Source organism: Lepisosteus platostomus, chromosome 26 (genome assembly GCF_059453375.1).
Source record: "Lepisosteus platostomus isolate fLepPlt1 chromosome 26, fLepPlt1.hap1, whole genome shotgun sequence".
Taxonomy (NCBI): Eukaryota; Metazoa; Chordata; class Actinopteri; order Semionotiformes; family Lepisosteidae; genus Lepisosteus; species Lepisosteus platostomus.
Genome location: NC_142636.1, coordinates 10,312,732 through 10,327,470, shown reverse-complemented (window position 1 = coordinate 10,327,470; position 14,739 = coordinate 10,312,732). Strand labels below are relative to the sequence as shown.

The window sequence follows — 14,739 nt, the reverse complement described above, 5'->3', positions numbered from 1 at the left end:
TTTGTGGAGATCACTTTTTTTTTTTTTTAGAGACAGCCACCTTTGCGCAGATTCTGAATTTATGAATTTACAGAAGGTCTTTCTCTTCGGAACTCTGTACGTGACGGGAGGGGGGACCGATTTGATTGTAACACGCCGAAGCGCGGCCTCTCAGACAAACTTGCTGGGGTGAAAGCGCGGACAAGTTTTTAGTCCCGCCTACTTCGGCGTACCATTGGTTGGCAGGATCACTCAGCTGAGCTGTAATTGGTCAGTACCGAGCTTCCCGGTTTGCCCGAAGCCGGTAAAGCCTGCAAACGGGTAAGTTTGGCTTGGACTTTCGCTGTATATAGAGTGGTATTTCATTAAGGTTTTTTTTTTATTCTTGTGATAAAAGAGAAAGGCTTCAATGGTCGAGCGAGATGTGAATTTTAAAGGCTAAAACCTTAACCATGCAGTGGTCAACGGTGGGGGATAGGGACGGGGGTTGAGGTGAGCGGGTTAAAGTCCCCTACACTGGCAACCGAAAGAGAGAAGAATATTATAAATATTACATCTGGAAATTAAAAAATAAGGCCGAACAAAGCACGATTAGTAGACAGCTTAATTTCCGTCCACGGAACTAATAGGTTTCCATAACATGTTACTGGCCCAGCCGGGCACAGTGAATGGTATCAGTGTGTCGGACCCCCCCCCCCCCCGCCTCGGACCCGGGACACACCGGCTCCCCCAGCCAGAGCTGGTGTCGGACAGAGGCGGCACAGTGGGGTCGCAGGCCGGGTAATGTGGGGATCGCTTCCGCACCGGGGGGCGTCTGGGGGACAGACCCCTTCACGGCCGAGCACGCGTGGGGAGTTTCCGGCGCTCGCCGGATATCCCGACCTCCAGCGTGTCCGGCTCAAGAGCTGAGGGCGTCTCTGGCGCAGCGGTGGAGATCGCGTCCGTCTGGAATCATTCAGACGCCTGCGGGGGGGTCAATCCCAGTTACAGAGCGCGGGGCAGGGGTAGGCACACCGCCTCCCCCCCGCTGCTGGGACCAGTCAGACTGCTCTCCCTGTAGGTTTCACAGGGCAGTGTGCCGCTTCAGGCACTGAGCTCTGGAGGAGCGAGCGGGGGCTCTGGGGTTCGAAAGCCCGAGGTTGCGGGTTCACATCCCTGGGCACAGCAGCTGTGCTCTTGAGCAAGGCGCTCTGTTCAGATCGCTCCAGTAGGACACCCGGCTGTGCTGACGGGCCTCTGAGCCAGTATCGCGAGTGAGAGGCTGCTTTTAACGGGCTTCGATGAAAGGCTTAGCGCTGGTCCTGACTGAAGCTCCTGCTCGGCTCTTCGTGACAGGAAGCCCTCTCCTGCCCTGACGAGGCCTGCTGGCTCTCAGCGTGATGCAGTGTCCGGCCTGCTGTCGTCGGCCCTGACAGGCAGCCTCCTCCGGGACCCCCCTCCCTCCCCCGCTGCCTGTCCTGGATGTGGGCCTCCGTGTCCAGAGTCTCCAGAGCGGCCGACCGAGTGAGGAGACTGGGCTCCCAGCTGACTGCCATGGCGCAGTCCGGCCACAGCGCCAGCGGTGAGGCCTCCGAGCCACAGGGGGGCGCCGTCACCGCCGGCATCATCATCATCGGGGACGAGATCCTCAAGGTCGGTGGGTCTCTCTGGCTTCTGGTGCTCTTGTTGGTGTTGGCTCTCCCAGCTTGTGTCCTTCTCCTCCTTTTAGTGTGTCTCCCATCTGTTTATTCCCCTCACCCCTCGCCCCTCTCCCCCACTCCCTCTCAGTCTTTCTCTCCTGTCCTTCATGAAGATGAAACTCAATTAACATTAAAACCCTCTTCAAAGACATGGACATTTTGCAAAAATGGTGTTAAAGGATGTGTAGTGTAATGGGAAAGCTAACCCTAGCTCTAGCTCAGGGCTAACTGATATATATATATATCAAGTTTTTAATCAAGTATATCAAGTTTGTTATTTATCAAGTTTTTATAAGAAATTCACTGACCCTTATTAACATGACCGATAAGTTACAGTCTTGCTGTGGTCACTGAGCCTGTCCTCTCTGGACATCCTGTTCCATCTGTGTCCAGTGTCTGTGTCCAGGCTGTGGTCACTGAGCCTGTCCTCTCTGGACAGCCTGGTCTGTCTGTGTCCAGTGTCTATGTCCAGGCTGCGGTCACTGAGCCTGTCCTCTCTGGACAGCCTGGTCTGCCTGTGTCCAGTGTCTGTGTCCAGGCTGCGGTCACTGAGCCTGTCCTCTCTGGACAGCCTGGTCTGCCTGTGTCCAGTGTCTGTGTCCAGGCTGTGGTCACTGAGCCTGTCCTCTCCGGACAGCCTGGTCTGTCTGTGTCCAGTGTCTGTGTCCAGGCTGCGGTCACTGAGCCTGCCCTCTCTGGACAGCCTGGTCTGCCTGTGTCCAGTGTCTGTGTCCAGGCTGCGGTCACTGAGCCTGTCCTCTCTGGACAGCCTGGTCTGTCTGTGTCCAGTGTCTGTGTCCAGACTGCGGTCCCCGAGCCTGCCCTCTCTCTCCAGGGTCACACCCAGGACACGAACTCCTGGTTCCTGTGCCGGGGCCTGCGCGCCAGTGGCGTGAGCGTGCGCCGCGTGGCGGTGGTCCCGGACGACGTGGGGGAGATCGCGGCCGAGATCGCCGCCATGGCCCCCCGCCACAACTTCCTGCTGACGTCCGGCGGCATCGGCCCCACCCACGACGACGTCACCTTCGCGGCCGTGGCGCAGGCCTTCGGGGAGCCCCTGCACCCCCACCCGGAGCTGGCCCGGCTGGTGCAGGGCTTCTTCGGCGTGTCCGAGCCCGGGAGCGCCCCCATGAAGCTGGCGCTGGTGCCGGCGTCGGCGCGGCTGCACTACGGCGCCGATCCGGCGACCGGGCGGCAGCTGCGCTTCCCGCTGGTCAGCGCCCACAACGTCTACATCTTCCCCGGGGTGCCCTCCCTGCTGGAGGCGGCCTTCGAGGGGCTGCGGCACCTCTTCGCCAGCCCCGGCACCCGCTTCCACCTGCGGGAGCTGTTCGTGGACGCCGACGAGGCGGCGCTGGCGCCCGCGCTGGCCCGCGCCCAGGCCCGGTTCGGCCGGCGGGTGGGGCTGGGCTCGTACCCGGACTGGCTCAGCAACTACCACCGCGTGCGGCTCACCCTGGACTCGGACAGCGCCGAGAGCGTGGAGGAGGCGCGGCGCCACCTGCTGGACGCCCTGCCCCCCGGCTGCGTGGTGCCGCTGGTGGCCGAGCCCGTCGCCGTGGCGACGCAGGAGGTGTACCGGCTGGCGCGGTCCGGTGAGTGAGAGGCGGGGCGGGGGGGGGGTGGGGGTGTGTCTGGGGCGCCACAGGCGGGTGGCGAGACCTGTGACCTGTGACCTGTGACCTGTGACCTCTGCCCCATAGGTACCGCCCTGGGCCTGAAGGTGGCGTCGGCCGTGCAGACCATCGAGACGGCGCTGGAGCAGTACCCCCCCAGCCAGATCTGCGTGGGCTTCAACGGGGGCAAAGACTGTACAGCCCTGCTGCACCTGTACTACGCTGTACTGAGGAGGTGAGACAGGCAGAGAGAGAGACAGGGCTGCTCTGAGGGGGTGAGACAGGCAAGGAGAGAGACAGGGCTGCTCTGAGGGGGTGAGACAGGCAGGGAGAGAGACAGGGCTGCTCTGGGGGGGGTGAGACAGGCAGAGAGAGAGACAGGGCTGCTCTGAGGGGGTGAGACAGGCAGAGAGAGAGACAGGGCTGCTCTGGGGGGGTGAGACAGGGCTGCTCTGAGGAGGTGAGACAGGCAGAGAGAGACGAGGAGGAGAGAGAGGGAGTGATTGTGTGGCTGTGAGATTCTGTGTCTTGTCACTAGCCTCTATATGTGAATGAATCCTGAGGTTCTGCCTCTGCCGGCCTGTCCCTCTGTCTCGCAGGAAGTTCCCTCAGGCTGAGGACAGGGTCAAGGCGCTGTACATACGCATCGTGTCTCCCTTTCCTGAGATGGAGCGTTTCCTGAAGGACACCATCAAGAGGTGAGTCGCCCAGGTCGATGGTAGACAGGGCTCCAGAGATGTTGGAAGAAATAACCCTCCTTCCTTGTGCTGCTGTGCTCTGGCTCTTTGTCCCCTGCTTGTGGTCGCACTGGGATCATCAGTCTCCAGTGTGCAGCGTCTCTCTCTCCCCCGTGTGGCGACGGGCGGCATTGCACTGTGCGCCCCTGTCTGTAGAAGGGGACCCTACACACACACTGTAACTTCTGAAAATCCTCCTCTTTAAAGAAGAGGATGGCCAGTGGGCCTGAAGCATTACTACTGAATGAGCAGTAGGAAGAGAACAGGCAATAACTGCAAAATAAAGCATGTGCCTGAGAAGAGAATCCGGGCCCCCGGGTCCCGGATTAGAGTGATGACGAGGGGTTCGATCCCGCAGGTATGACCTGGAGGTGTACATGGTGGAAGGGAATATCCGGCAGGCTCTCATCGACGTCCAGGAGCAGCACCCAGAGCTGCAAGCTGTCCTGATGGGAACGCGGCGCACGGACCCCTACTCGCGAACCCTGACCCCGCTGTGCCCCACTGACCCCGGCTGGCCACATTACATGCGCGTGAACCCCCTGCTGGTGAGTCCCGGAACTGCACCTCGGAAGAGCAAATAGTATTCAGTACAGAATAAAACGTCAATGATCAGTAAAGGACAGTCTAGCACACCTGGGAATGAAGCAGGCACAGACACTGCAGCAGTAAAGTGGGTACACAGAGGTGTCTCTGCGTGCAGAAGTCTTGTGGGGAGACCTGCACAACTGCCTTATTTCTGTCTAGATCTAAATACAAGATCTAAAGACCTAAATCTTACTGTGGCTCAGCAGGAGTGAGCCTGGCCAGTACCAGGATGGGAGACTCCCAGGTCGTTTCTCGAAAAGAGTAGGGGTGTAACCTGGCCAGATTTCCCCCTGGCCTTTACCAGTCAGGGTCTCCTAATAACCCCCCTCTCTGAACTGGCTTCATCACTCTGCTCTCCTCCCCACTGAGAGCTGGTGTGTGGGGAGAGTACTGGTGCATCACACAGGTGGGGCTGCACACTGGTGGTGGTGGACGGGATCCCCATTACCTGTAAAGCTCTTTGAGTGGAGTGTCCAGAAAGGCGCTATATAAGTGTAAAGATGATGATGATGATGATTATTAAAACAAGTACCTACCACCACACCTCCCACTGTCGGGGGGCCCAGTCCAGGTGTGGAAGGTGATTCACAGTCAGGATGAGAGCGTGTGTTCTGTCTCTCAGGACTGGAGCTACCACGATATCTGGGAGTTCCTGCGCACCCTGTACGTGCCCTACTGCATCCTGTACGATAAGGGGTAAGAGTACCCGCTGTCTCTGTCTCTGGTCTCTCTCACCCTTTCCTACATCAATCCACCTTCCCATTGCTCGATCCGGTACAGGGAAACAGGCACGGGGCAGGACACCACACACACACGCAGACACACACTCACACCAGGGCCAGTTTCCCCAGAAGCCTGTTAACCCACCAGCATGTCTTTGATCTGTGGGAGGAAACCAGAGCACCTGGAGGAAACCCACAGGAACACGGGGAGAACATGCAAACTCCACACAGACAGAAGCCCAGGAATTGAACCCAGGGACCCAGTGCACTGTGCCACTGTGGCGCCCCTCTTTATATCCCTCTCTTTGATTCTCTCTCTGCCTCGTGCGGTGTCGGTACGCCATCAACCAGTCTTCTTCTCACTTTTCCTCTCAGCTACACCTCTCTGGGCAGCATGGACAACACCACCAGGAACCCAGCGCTGCAATTCGTCGACGAGAGGGGCGTGGTCAGGCACCGGCCTGCCTACCAGCTGGAGAACGAGGAGGATGAGCGCAACTCCAGGAAGTGACATCATCACCAGGCGACGAGCACAGGCAGAGACTGGGGGCCACACATGGGCAGCCTGGAGACAGGGGGAGAGGAAAGAGAAGGAGTGAATGAAAGATTGAGAGAGAGAGAGGGAGGGAGGGATAACAGACAAGTGAGGGAAAGGAAGGGAGGCCTGATGGGTTAGGAGCATGAGGTGCTGAGAACGATTCATTTCACAAGGATGAAAGAGAAACCTTCCATCCTGAGCACAATTAAATTGAACACAATTAAAATGGTTTAATTAGCCAGTTCACTGCTTCAATTAAGGGCCTAATTAAAATGTAGTTGTTTTTAAAAATCTGTTTTAAAGGGAGATGCGAGAGCGCATTTTCAGTTTTTTTCTGAATGAGCGTCTCGTTAAGGACCAGGGGTGGGAGAGGATGACCAGTCTCTGGCTTGAACACCCTCATTCCTGAAGTAACAGAATGATGTAATTCAGCAGAAACAACCTGATTCAAGACTGTCCTGAATTCTGCCTGCTGGAACTCAGCCAGGTGTGTTTAGGACAGGTTCTGGGATTAATTTCAAGTGGGAATCGGGACAGCTTCTGGGATTCATTTCAAGTGGGAATCAGGACAGGCTCCAGGATTAGTCCTGATGGAAATCAGGACAGGTTCTGGGGTTAATTTCAAGTGGGATTCGGGACAGGTTTGGGGATTAATTACAGGTGGAAATTGTGACAGGCTCCAGGATCTATCTTGGATGGGAATTGTGACAGGTTACGGGATAACTCCTGGGCTGGGAATCAGGGATTCATCTCGAGTGGGATACAGAACAGGCTCTGAGTCACTGTGACTTCATCAGAAATCTCAGCTTTCTGCTAATGGATGGATATAGACGTACTGTATTTAATTTACTGCAAAGGAACAAGTCAAGGTTCATTCCAGGCTGAAAAGAGAAGTAAAGAAACGCAACGTTTCTGTGGAGCCTTCTCTACCGACCCAAACTACTGTACTGTGTGTACTGATGTGCAGTTCATCTTAGTTTTCAGAGGCCTCGTTGATTTATGTAAACAGTTTGCGATTTAATGTTGGTGTTTTTTTTTCACGTGCTGTTCTCTCTCTCGGGCGAATAAAGTGGTCGCAGACAGGACCGCGGTGCGCCGTGCACCTCGGGTTCACTGTTGTCTGCTTTAGCCATGTTGAACACCGCCCTGTGGCCAGGACGGACTGGCATTTGGCATTTTTGTTCCGTTTCTGGAGCTGACGGAAATCTGGGAGGAGAACTCCGGGAGAGGGGTGGAAGGCAGGGGGGCTGTGGAGGAACGGTGAGATTTGAGTGGCGAGGGGAGGGGTCGAACGTAGCTTAAGGATCGTTTTGGCTGTTGATGCGTTTCTGGGGGAGGAGACGGAAGACGCCCAGTAGAGACAGAAGAGGGATCTGCACTCTTTGAAAGGTCTCCGTTTCTTATCTGATGGGCTCTGCTAGTCTCCCGCTCTCTAGTTCCTTCTTGTGTATTTATATGCCAGTCTGTTAATAATATGTTATATATACAGCATGCTTAATTTAAATCTAACAGCAACACCAAAACGACTAATTAAGGAGCAGCTCATTATCATGGCTGATATTCTAATTAGAATATTGGAAGCCTAGCTAGAGTCTAATTAGATCTTGGAAGCCTTCTCTTGGCGTCTAGCTGTAACTTGGAAAACGGTAACGATGCAATTGGCCTCGGTAAAGAAGACTACAAATCCCAGAATCCACTACGAGTGCAGCTTTAGTGCTCATGCGTGCAGCCAGGGAGACCAGTTCAAACGACGTCTGGGGAAATTAGGGTGGAATACACATACATTTCCACGGAGAAGGATTGACGCTTTGTTAGAATTGGTCGGGCTCTATTTTAACGTTTATGGTCTCTCATTTCGAGATTAAAAAAAAGGTTTTTGCTGCCATTCTCTTTTTGGAAGAAATGAAAGCTGCCCCCCCTCCTTTCATGCTTGAATTGGATCATCCTGGAATGTTCCATTAGGTTAAATAAAGCAGGGGATTAGCAGTAAGACCAATAAACCCGTTAAAAGTAAAAATAAAAAACTATTTAAAAAGTAAAAAATACAATCAAGATTTAGTTCGTGTTACAATTGAAGCGAACACAAAAGCCCTGCTTTGGAAGCTGGAAATGGAGAATGCTCTCTGGCCCGCTGGATTCGTGGCTCTGTGGCCGAGTCCACCCTCTTGCCCCGCGGAGGTGCTGTCTTCCGGGTGCGAGGCAGCGCGGAGCGCCCCTCTTTGTCCCGGCGGCCAGTCCTCCCAGTCTGATGGAGGCCGGTGGCTCCTTTTCTTGATGTCGAGGTAATTCGCTCTCCGCGCACGATCGCGACAGAAAGCGGCTGCGGTCGTCCTCGGGTGGAGGCGGTGTCGGCCGACGGAGGAGATCAGTCGTTGCGTTTAAATACCCCCCCCGCTCCCCCCTCCCCTCCACGAGTTAATTGAGTTTGTCGTGCTGGATTGGAAAACGTCCCTCTTTTTTTTACCATGAATTTTTAATTTTTACTCCAGCGTGCGGTGTTCTGTGTTTTTTTTTTAACCTACCCGTGGGCGAATTAAAAGCAGACCGCGGAACTGCCCTCTGGCTCGTTTTTTTTGCTCATAAACAAAAGATATGCACCCGGACCGCGGCGGCAGCTTTAACCCCTAAAACATTTAATTTCCCTGGACGCGGGTCCGCTCAGGAGCCCTGCCTGGGCTCTTCGGGAAATCGCACCCAGACTGGAAGAGCTGTACCTGGGCAGGGGCTGGCAACTGCAGTCCCATTCAGTAGGGGGGAGATCGGCGGGTCTCCGGGCGGAGAGAAGCCTCGTTTAGCCCGACCGGCCACCCCGCCTGTGTCCGCACCCGGAGGGACGAGAGGGACTGTATCTTCTGTGGAGTCGGGGACATGCCGGCTCGCCGCAGGTGCTATTAATGGCGGCCGACCCGGGGAAGCTGCAGGCACAGAGTCACAGCAAGAGAAGCAAAGGTACGAGTTCCGAGAGCCAATCAAACAACGGGGAAACCAATTAACTAATTATATCTGTCTGTGTGCGTGTCTGTCCGTCTGTCGACAGGAAGGGTGGGAAACAGGTAATCCGTTTTTTATCTGTTGGATAACTGTAAACTTCACATTAACACTCCTTCATCATCATCAGAGCTGTAGAGTAACTGTACAGACACTCAGTCCAGCTCCTCTGTATCTTCACATAAACACTCCTTCATCATCATCAGAGCTGGAGAGTCACTGTACAGACACTCAGTCCAGCTCCTCTGTATCTTCACATGAACACTCCTTCATCATCATCAGAGCTGGAGAGGAACTGTAAAGACACTCAGTCCAGCTCCTCTGTATCTTCACATGAACACTCCTTCATCATCATCAGAGCTGTAGAGTCACTGTAAAGACACTCAGTCCAGCTCCTCTATATCTTCACATGAACACTCCTTCATCATCATCAGAGCTGTAGAGTCACTGTACAGACACTCAGTCCAGCTCCTCTGTTTCTTCACATGAACACTCCTTCATCATCATCAAGGCTGCAGATGTGAATTGGTCTGTGATGGGTCTGTGTCTGTTGTCTGTACAGGTCTACAGATGAAGAGCCCAGAGAAGAAGAAGAGGAAATCCAGTGCTCAGGTAAGCAGCACTTGTGTCTCCACCTGTCAGTCAGCAGTGCTGATCAGTGTTTTTCTCAGCCAGTTGGCCCTGCAAGTCAGACCTGCAGCTGGGAGTCCAGACCCTGAATCAGACAGCAGCCCTCAGTGTGAGACTGCACCCCTGAATCAGACAGCAGCCCTCAGTGTGAGACTGCACCCCTGAATCAGACAGCAGCCCTCAGTGTGAGACTGCACCCCTGAATCAGAGCGAGCTGCTGTCCTCAGTAATATCCAGGGGCGTCAGGCTGCTGGGGGGCTGGTCTGGATGGGGGTGACATCATCGGTTCTGCTGGGGTGTGGCCGTGGATTCAGGGGTCCCAGAGACTAGTGGGCTGGGGAGTCAGTCCTTTTACGAGCAGCAGCGTGGATTTAACTTTCTCTCTCTCTCCTCTCTCCTCTCTCCTCTCTCCCCCTCCTATCCCTCCTCCTCTCCCATCTCTCTCTCCCATCACCCCTCTCTCCTCCATCACAGGGAGCTGCGTTCTCCCACCTCTCAGAATTCGCCCCCCCTCCGACCCCCATGGTCGATCACCTGGTGGCCTCCAACCCCTTCGACGATGACTTTGGGCCCCCGGCTCGTGCTGGGGGACCCCCTGGGGGCCCCGGCTCGGCTGGCGGGCCCTTCCTTCCCAGCCCTGGCGGGGGGTACGGGGGCCCGGGGGGGCCCATGAGAATGGGGGGGATGCCGTTCCTCGGAGGGGGGGCGGCAGGAGCGGGGGGAAGCGGCCAGCCCACGCGCAGGCCCCCCTTCGGCCCCCCAGGAGCGGGGGGCGCTGGGGGGGGGCACCACCAGATGGGGTTTGGGGGTCTCCCCGGGTTCGGGGGTCCAGGCCCGGGAGGAGGGGCTGGGGGGGGCGGAGGCGGGGGGTTCCCGCCGGGGGGGCCGCAGTTTAACATCCCCCCCAGTTTCAGCCCCCCGGGGCCCATGCACCACGGCCCCGGCTTCAACCCCATGCTGTCTCCGGGGGCGCTCGGGGGAGCAGGGGGAGCACCCCACCCCAGATTTGGGGTGCCTCCCCAGCAGCCCCCAGGACAAGGAGGTCACCATTTTAACAGCCCCCCCCTGCCCAGCGGCGGGGGCCCCCGGCCGCCCCACGGCCCGCTGGGACCCATGGGGGGTCTGCCCAGCGGCATGAACAGCATTCCCAGCATGCCCGGCATGTCCAGTATGGGGGGGGGCGTTGGCGGGGCTGGGATGGGGGGCCTCCCTGGGATGCCTCCAGGGCAGTTCCCCCCCCATGACAGCCCTTACCCCGGCCCCAGCCCCCCCGGGGGCGAGGAGGGCAAGAGCTTCCCTGGGGCAGGAGGGCAGCAGCAGCAGCCGCCCCCCCCCCAACAGCAGCCACAGCCGCCCCCCCCACCCCAGCCCGGCCTGAGCGCGCCCCCTAACCAGGCGCCCCCCGGACCCCCGCCTCCGCCAGCCGGGGCTGGGGGGGGCTTCCCAGGCCACCCCGACATGCAGCCGACCCCCACCCCCAATTCCGGCCCGGCCCCCCCCGCGCCAGCCCCCTCCCAGCCCGCCCCCACCCCCACCCCCAACCCCTCGCCCCCGGGCCCCGTCAACGGGGGGCAGCACCCGCCTCCGCCGCCGCCCCCGGCCCCCGCCTCCGCCAACCCGCCCCCCAACCCCCCCCAGCCCGCGCCGCCCCCCAGCTCCGCGCCCGGCGCCCCCGCCAGCGCCCCCTATGGCCAGCAGAACAGCGGCGCGGGCGGGGCGCCGGCGGGGGGGGCCAACAGCGCCGGGGGGGGGGGGCCGGGCGGCACCGCCGGCTCGGCTTCAGCTCAGCCCGTCTCGGGGTCCCCCCTGCCGCCCCCCGCGGGGGCCCCCCTCCCCTCCGCCGCGGCGGGGAGCGGCCCCACCGCGCAGAAGGGCGCGGGCGGCCTCGTGTTCCCCTGCGGGTTCTGCCTGTCGGAGGTCAACGACGACCAGGACGCCATCCTGTGCGAGGCCTCGTGCCAGAAGTGGTTCCACCGCGACTGCACGGGCATGACAGAGACCGCCTACGGGCTGCTGACCCGCGAGAGCGCCGCCGTCTGGGCCTGCGACTTCTGCCTCAAGACCAAGGAGATCCAGTCCGTCTACATCCGCGAGGGCCTGGGCCAGCTGGTGGCCGCCAACGACGGCTAGAGGGCACGCTGACCCGCCGGCTGGCCGGCTGAGGGACGGGCACGCTGACCCTCTGGCTGAGCGGCTGAGGAATGGACACACTGACCCTCTGGCTGAGCAGCTGAGGAATGGACACACTGACCCTCTGGCTGAGCGGCTGAGGAATGGACACACTGACCCTCTGGCTGAGCGGCTGAGGAATGGACACACTGACCCTCTGACTGACTGCCTGAGGGACGGGCATGCTGACCCTCTGGCTGACCGGCTGAGAAATGGACACACTGACCGCCTGAGGAATGGAAACACTGACCCTCTGGCTGACCGGCTGAGGGACGGGCACGCTGACCCTCTGGCTGACCGCCTGAGGAATGGACACACTGACCCCCTGACTGACCAGCTGACAGACAGGCACGCTGACCCTCTGACCAGCTGAGGAATGGACACTGACCCCCTGACCTGCAGAGGGACACACGCTGACCCTTTGACTGATCCACTGAGGGACAGACGCGCTCACTGAGTGACCGGCATGCAGAGAGATCAGGCAGGACTTGGAAGTGAAGCACAGCTGCACCAGAGCCAGACTCCGCCAAGCCCTGAACCCCAGAGCATCCACCCAACTCCACCCACTATCCCAGCACTACAGACCTCATCTACTGTCCACTCAGGGGACTGTGTGGGAGGAGAGGGACAGCAGTGCCTCTAGCAGTATCTACATTCAATTAGATGGGATCAAATAAGATACATGGCTCTCCATCTGGGCCGGGTCACACTGTAACCCTACAGTCCAGAGATCGCTGGTCCAGTCTGGGTCACACTGTAACCCTACAGTCCAGAGATCGCTGGTCCAGTCTGGGTCACACTGTAACCCTACAGTCCAGAGATCGCTGGAGAGATTGTGGTTCATCAAGGGGCAGGACTGGGAACTCCCAAGTTATAACATATTTTACAAGGGAATACCGACCATTCTTCAGTTATCATTCCATGCTTTTTCCTAGTGTAAAATCCTTTGGAGTAACATTCCCATTGGGAAGCTGAAATAGAATGGAAGATGGTGTTATGGACTCTATGGTCTTTCTGACCTCTGACCTCGGCCTTGCCTGTCTGACCTCGGCCTATAACCGTTTCTATTTTGTACTACTCCTGTATTAAAGAGGTAAAAGCTTTCCTACTGTCGCTCTCTGGAGTTACCCAGAGGGAGCTTGTATATAAAGGTACTGTTAAAACCAAGTAAAGAGGGAGCCACTCATTTTGTACTCAACCCTGGGACTTGTCTTCATTGGGTCGTGAGTTAACGTCGTCCGACGCCTCTATCCGAGACGACCTGCAGTTACAGCATGGTCTCCCAGTCCAGTCCTGCAGGCCCATGGCTCCTGGTGTGTGTCCCAGGAGATCTCACTGGTGTACTTACTCTAATTGTTTAATCAACAGCATCATCGTTAATTCTTCTCACCAGACTTGAAGGTGTTTGAAAGGTAATGACTTTTACCGAAGGGTCTGATTTTGTGTAATCGACTTTAAACCCCCCCACAAAAAACTTTTTTCTCTATTAGAAAAATCCTTCGTCTCATAGAGTAGTGATGTTAATTGCTTAATTGGCTGCTCAGGTCGGACCAGGAAACCAGAGGGCGCCCCTGAGTTACAGGAAGAGAGAAGGGTAAAATCCCCAGCCACTGTACGGAAATAGGAAATATCCGATCCATTCCCGATCAGTTCCCAGAGCGTCCAGCACAGGGCTCTGCAGATCCAGGGACTTGAGTTTGTTTCAGCACAAGGCTGGGTGACGTGATTGAGTCAATTAATAGTTTAATTAAGATGCTTTGCAGAGCTCAGCCTGAGCCCAGCAGGGGCCCACTCCCTTCCAGCAATTAAACAATTAACCTGAATACCTCCTTGGCCGCCTGCGTATCGTCTGTGTAAGGCCCTGCACAGCCGATCCAAGGATTTCTGGGGGGCCAGACAGTGTGGGCCTGTCCCTGCCCTGGGCCTGATTATATATTATACTCATCCATTGCTTAAGCGGACAAGCTGAAGCTTTTCCGTTGGTGAGACGCTGGAGGATCCCTGCAGCACAGGGGAGGACCAGAGCTGTGCCGCTCCCAGGAAAAGCAGCTCGGACCCGGTGGGCACCGGCCAGCGAGCGGGGTCTGCAGCGGATCAGCTCCGCACCGGGAAGTGGAGCGCCTAGAGATGCTAACATGCAGGCTCCACCCAGACGGACCAGCGCCACAGCCAGGCTCTACAGAGATCCACAGCAGCGCGCGGAGCTAATCTGTCTTCCCACCACCCCCTCCTCCCATGCGACAGCTCTCGCAGGGCGTTCACATATCCTCCCCGCGAGCAGAGCGCGCGGCCCAGACCCCAGCCGTGACTGGGTGACCGGCGCGGGTGAAAGGGATAAGCCGACGTGTGTATCCGGGATCATCTCCTGCAGTCGCCTCTGTGTCCGTGCTCTGAGAGGGGCCCCGCGGCATTTCGGGTGCTGTTGATCGGTTCAGGCCAGTGAATAATTTCACAGTCCATGTTCATCCGGGGCTGCAGGGTGGAAGAAGGAAAACTAGTCCTGTGTGTGTCCTGTGATGGACTGGTGTCCTGTCCAGGGTGTGTGTGTGTCTGTATCTGTGTGTCCTGTGATGGACTGGTGTCCTGTCCAGGGTGTGTGTGTGTCTGTATCTGTGTGTCCTGTGATGGACTGGTGTCCTGTCCAGGGTGTGTGTGTCTGTATCTGTGTGTCCTGTGATGGACTGGTGTCCTGTCCAGGGTGTCTGTGTGTCCTGTGATGGACTGATGGACAGATGGACTGGTGTCCTGTCCGTGTGTCCTGTGATGGACTGGTGTCCTGTCCAGGGTGTGTGTGTGTCTGTATCTGTGTGTCCTGTGATGGACTGGTGTCCTGTCCAGGGTGTGTGTGTGTGTCCTATGATGGACTGGTGTCCTGCCCAGGGTGTGTGTGTCTGTGTGTCCTATGATGGACTGGTGTCCTGTCCAGGGTGTACCCTGCTTTGTGCCCGTTGCTCTCTGGGACAGGCTCCTGGATGAAGCAGTTAGAAGAGTTATGCACAGGATGGGTTCTGGGCCTTTTGGAAGAGATACTTTAAAAAACGCCATTTCCAGCAGAAACCTGTTTAAAACCGCCGGATGCCATGGTCACCAGGC

At 57.4% G+C, this 14,739-nt stretch overlaps 2 protein-coding genes across 3 annotated transcripts; both read left to right on the top strand.

Annotated features, from left to right (window-relative positions):
- Positions 1-174: 174 nt before the first annotated feature.
- flad1 (flavin adenine dinucleotide synthetase 1) lies at positions 175-7,003 on the top strand. Of its 2 annotated transcripts, none has more exons than XM_088620352.1 (8): positions 175-300; positions 1,315-1,611; positions 2,494-3,253; positions 3,362-3,509; positions 3,874-3,972; positions 4,370-4,559; positions 5,222-5,295; positions 5,697-7,003. In XM_088620352.1, exons 2-8 carry the CDS (start codon positions 1,441-1,443, stop codon positions 5,830-5,832), a joined length of 1,578 nt encoding a protein of 525 aa, XP_088476478.1. In that variant the 5' UTR covers positions 175-300; positions 1,315-1,440; the 3' UTR covers positions 5,833-7,003. The 2 variants fall into 2 exon arrangements, with proteins under 2 accessions (XP_088476478.1, XP_088476479.1); XM_088620353.1 differs by lacking the exon at positions 175-300 and adding an exon at positions 328-471.
- Positions 7,004-7,151: 148 nt separating this feature from the next.
- pygo2 (pygopus homolog 2 (Drosophila)) lies at positions 7,152-12,844 on the top strand. Its single transcript, XM_088620351.1, has 3 exons — positions 7,152-8,808; positions 9,410-9,459; positions 9,952-12,844. The coding sequence occupies exons 1-3, from the start codon at positions 8,754-8,756 to the stop codon at positions 11,605-11,607; spliced, it is 1,761 nt and encodes a 586-aa protein (XP_088476477.1). The 5' UTR covers positions 7,152-8,753; the 3' UTR covers positions 11,608-12,844.
- Positions 12,845-14,739: the final 1,895 nt, after the last annotated feature.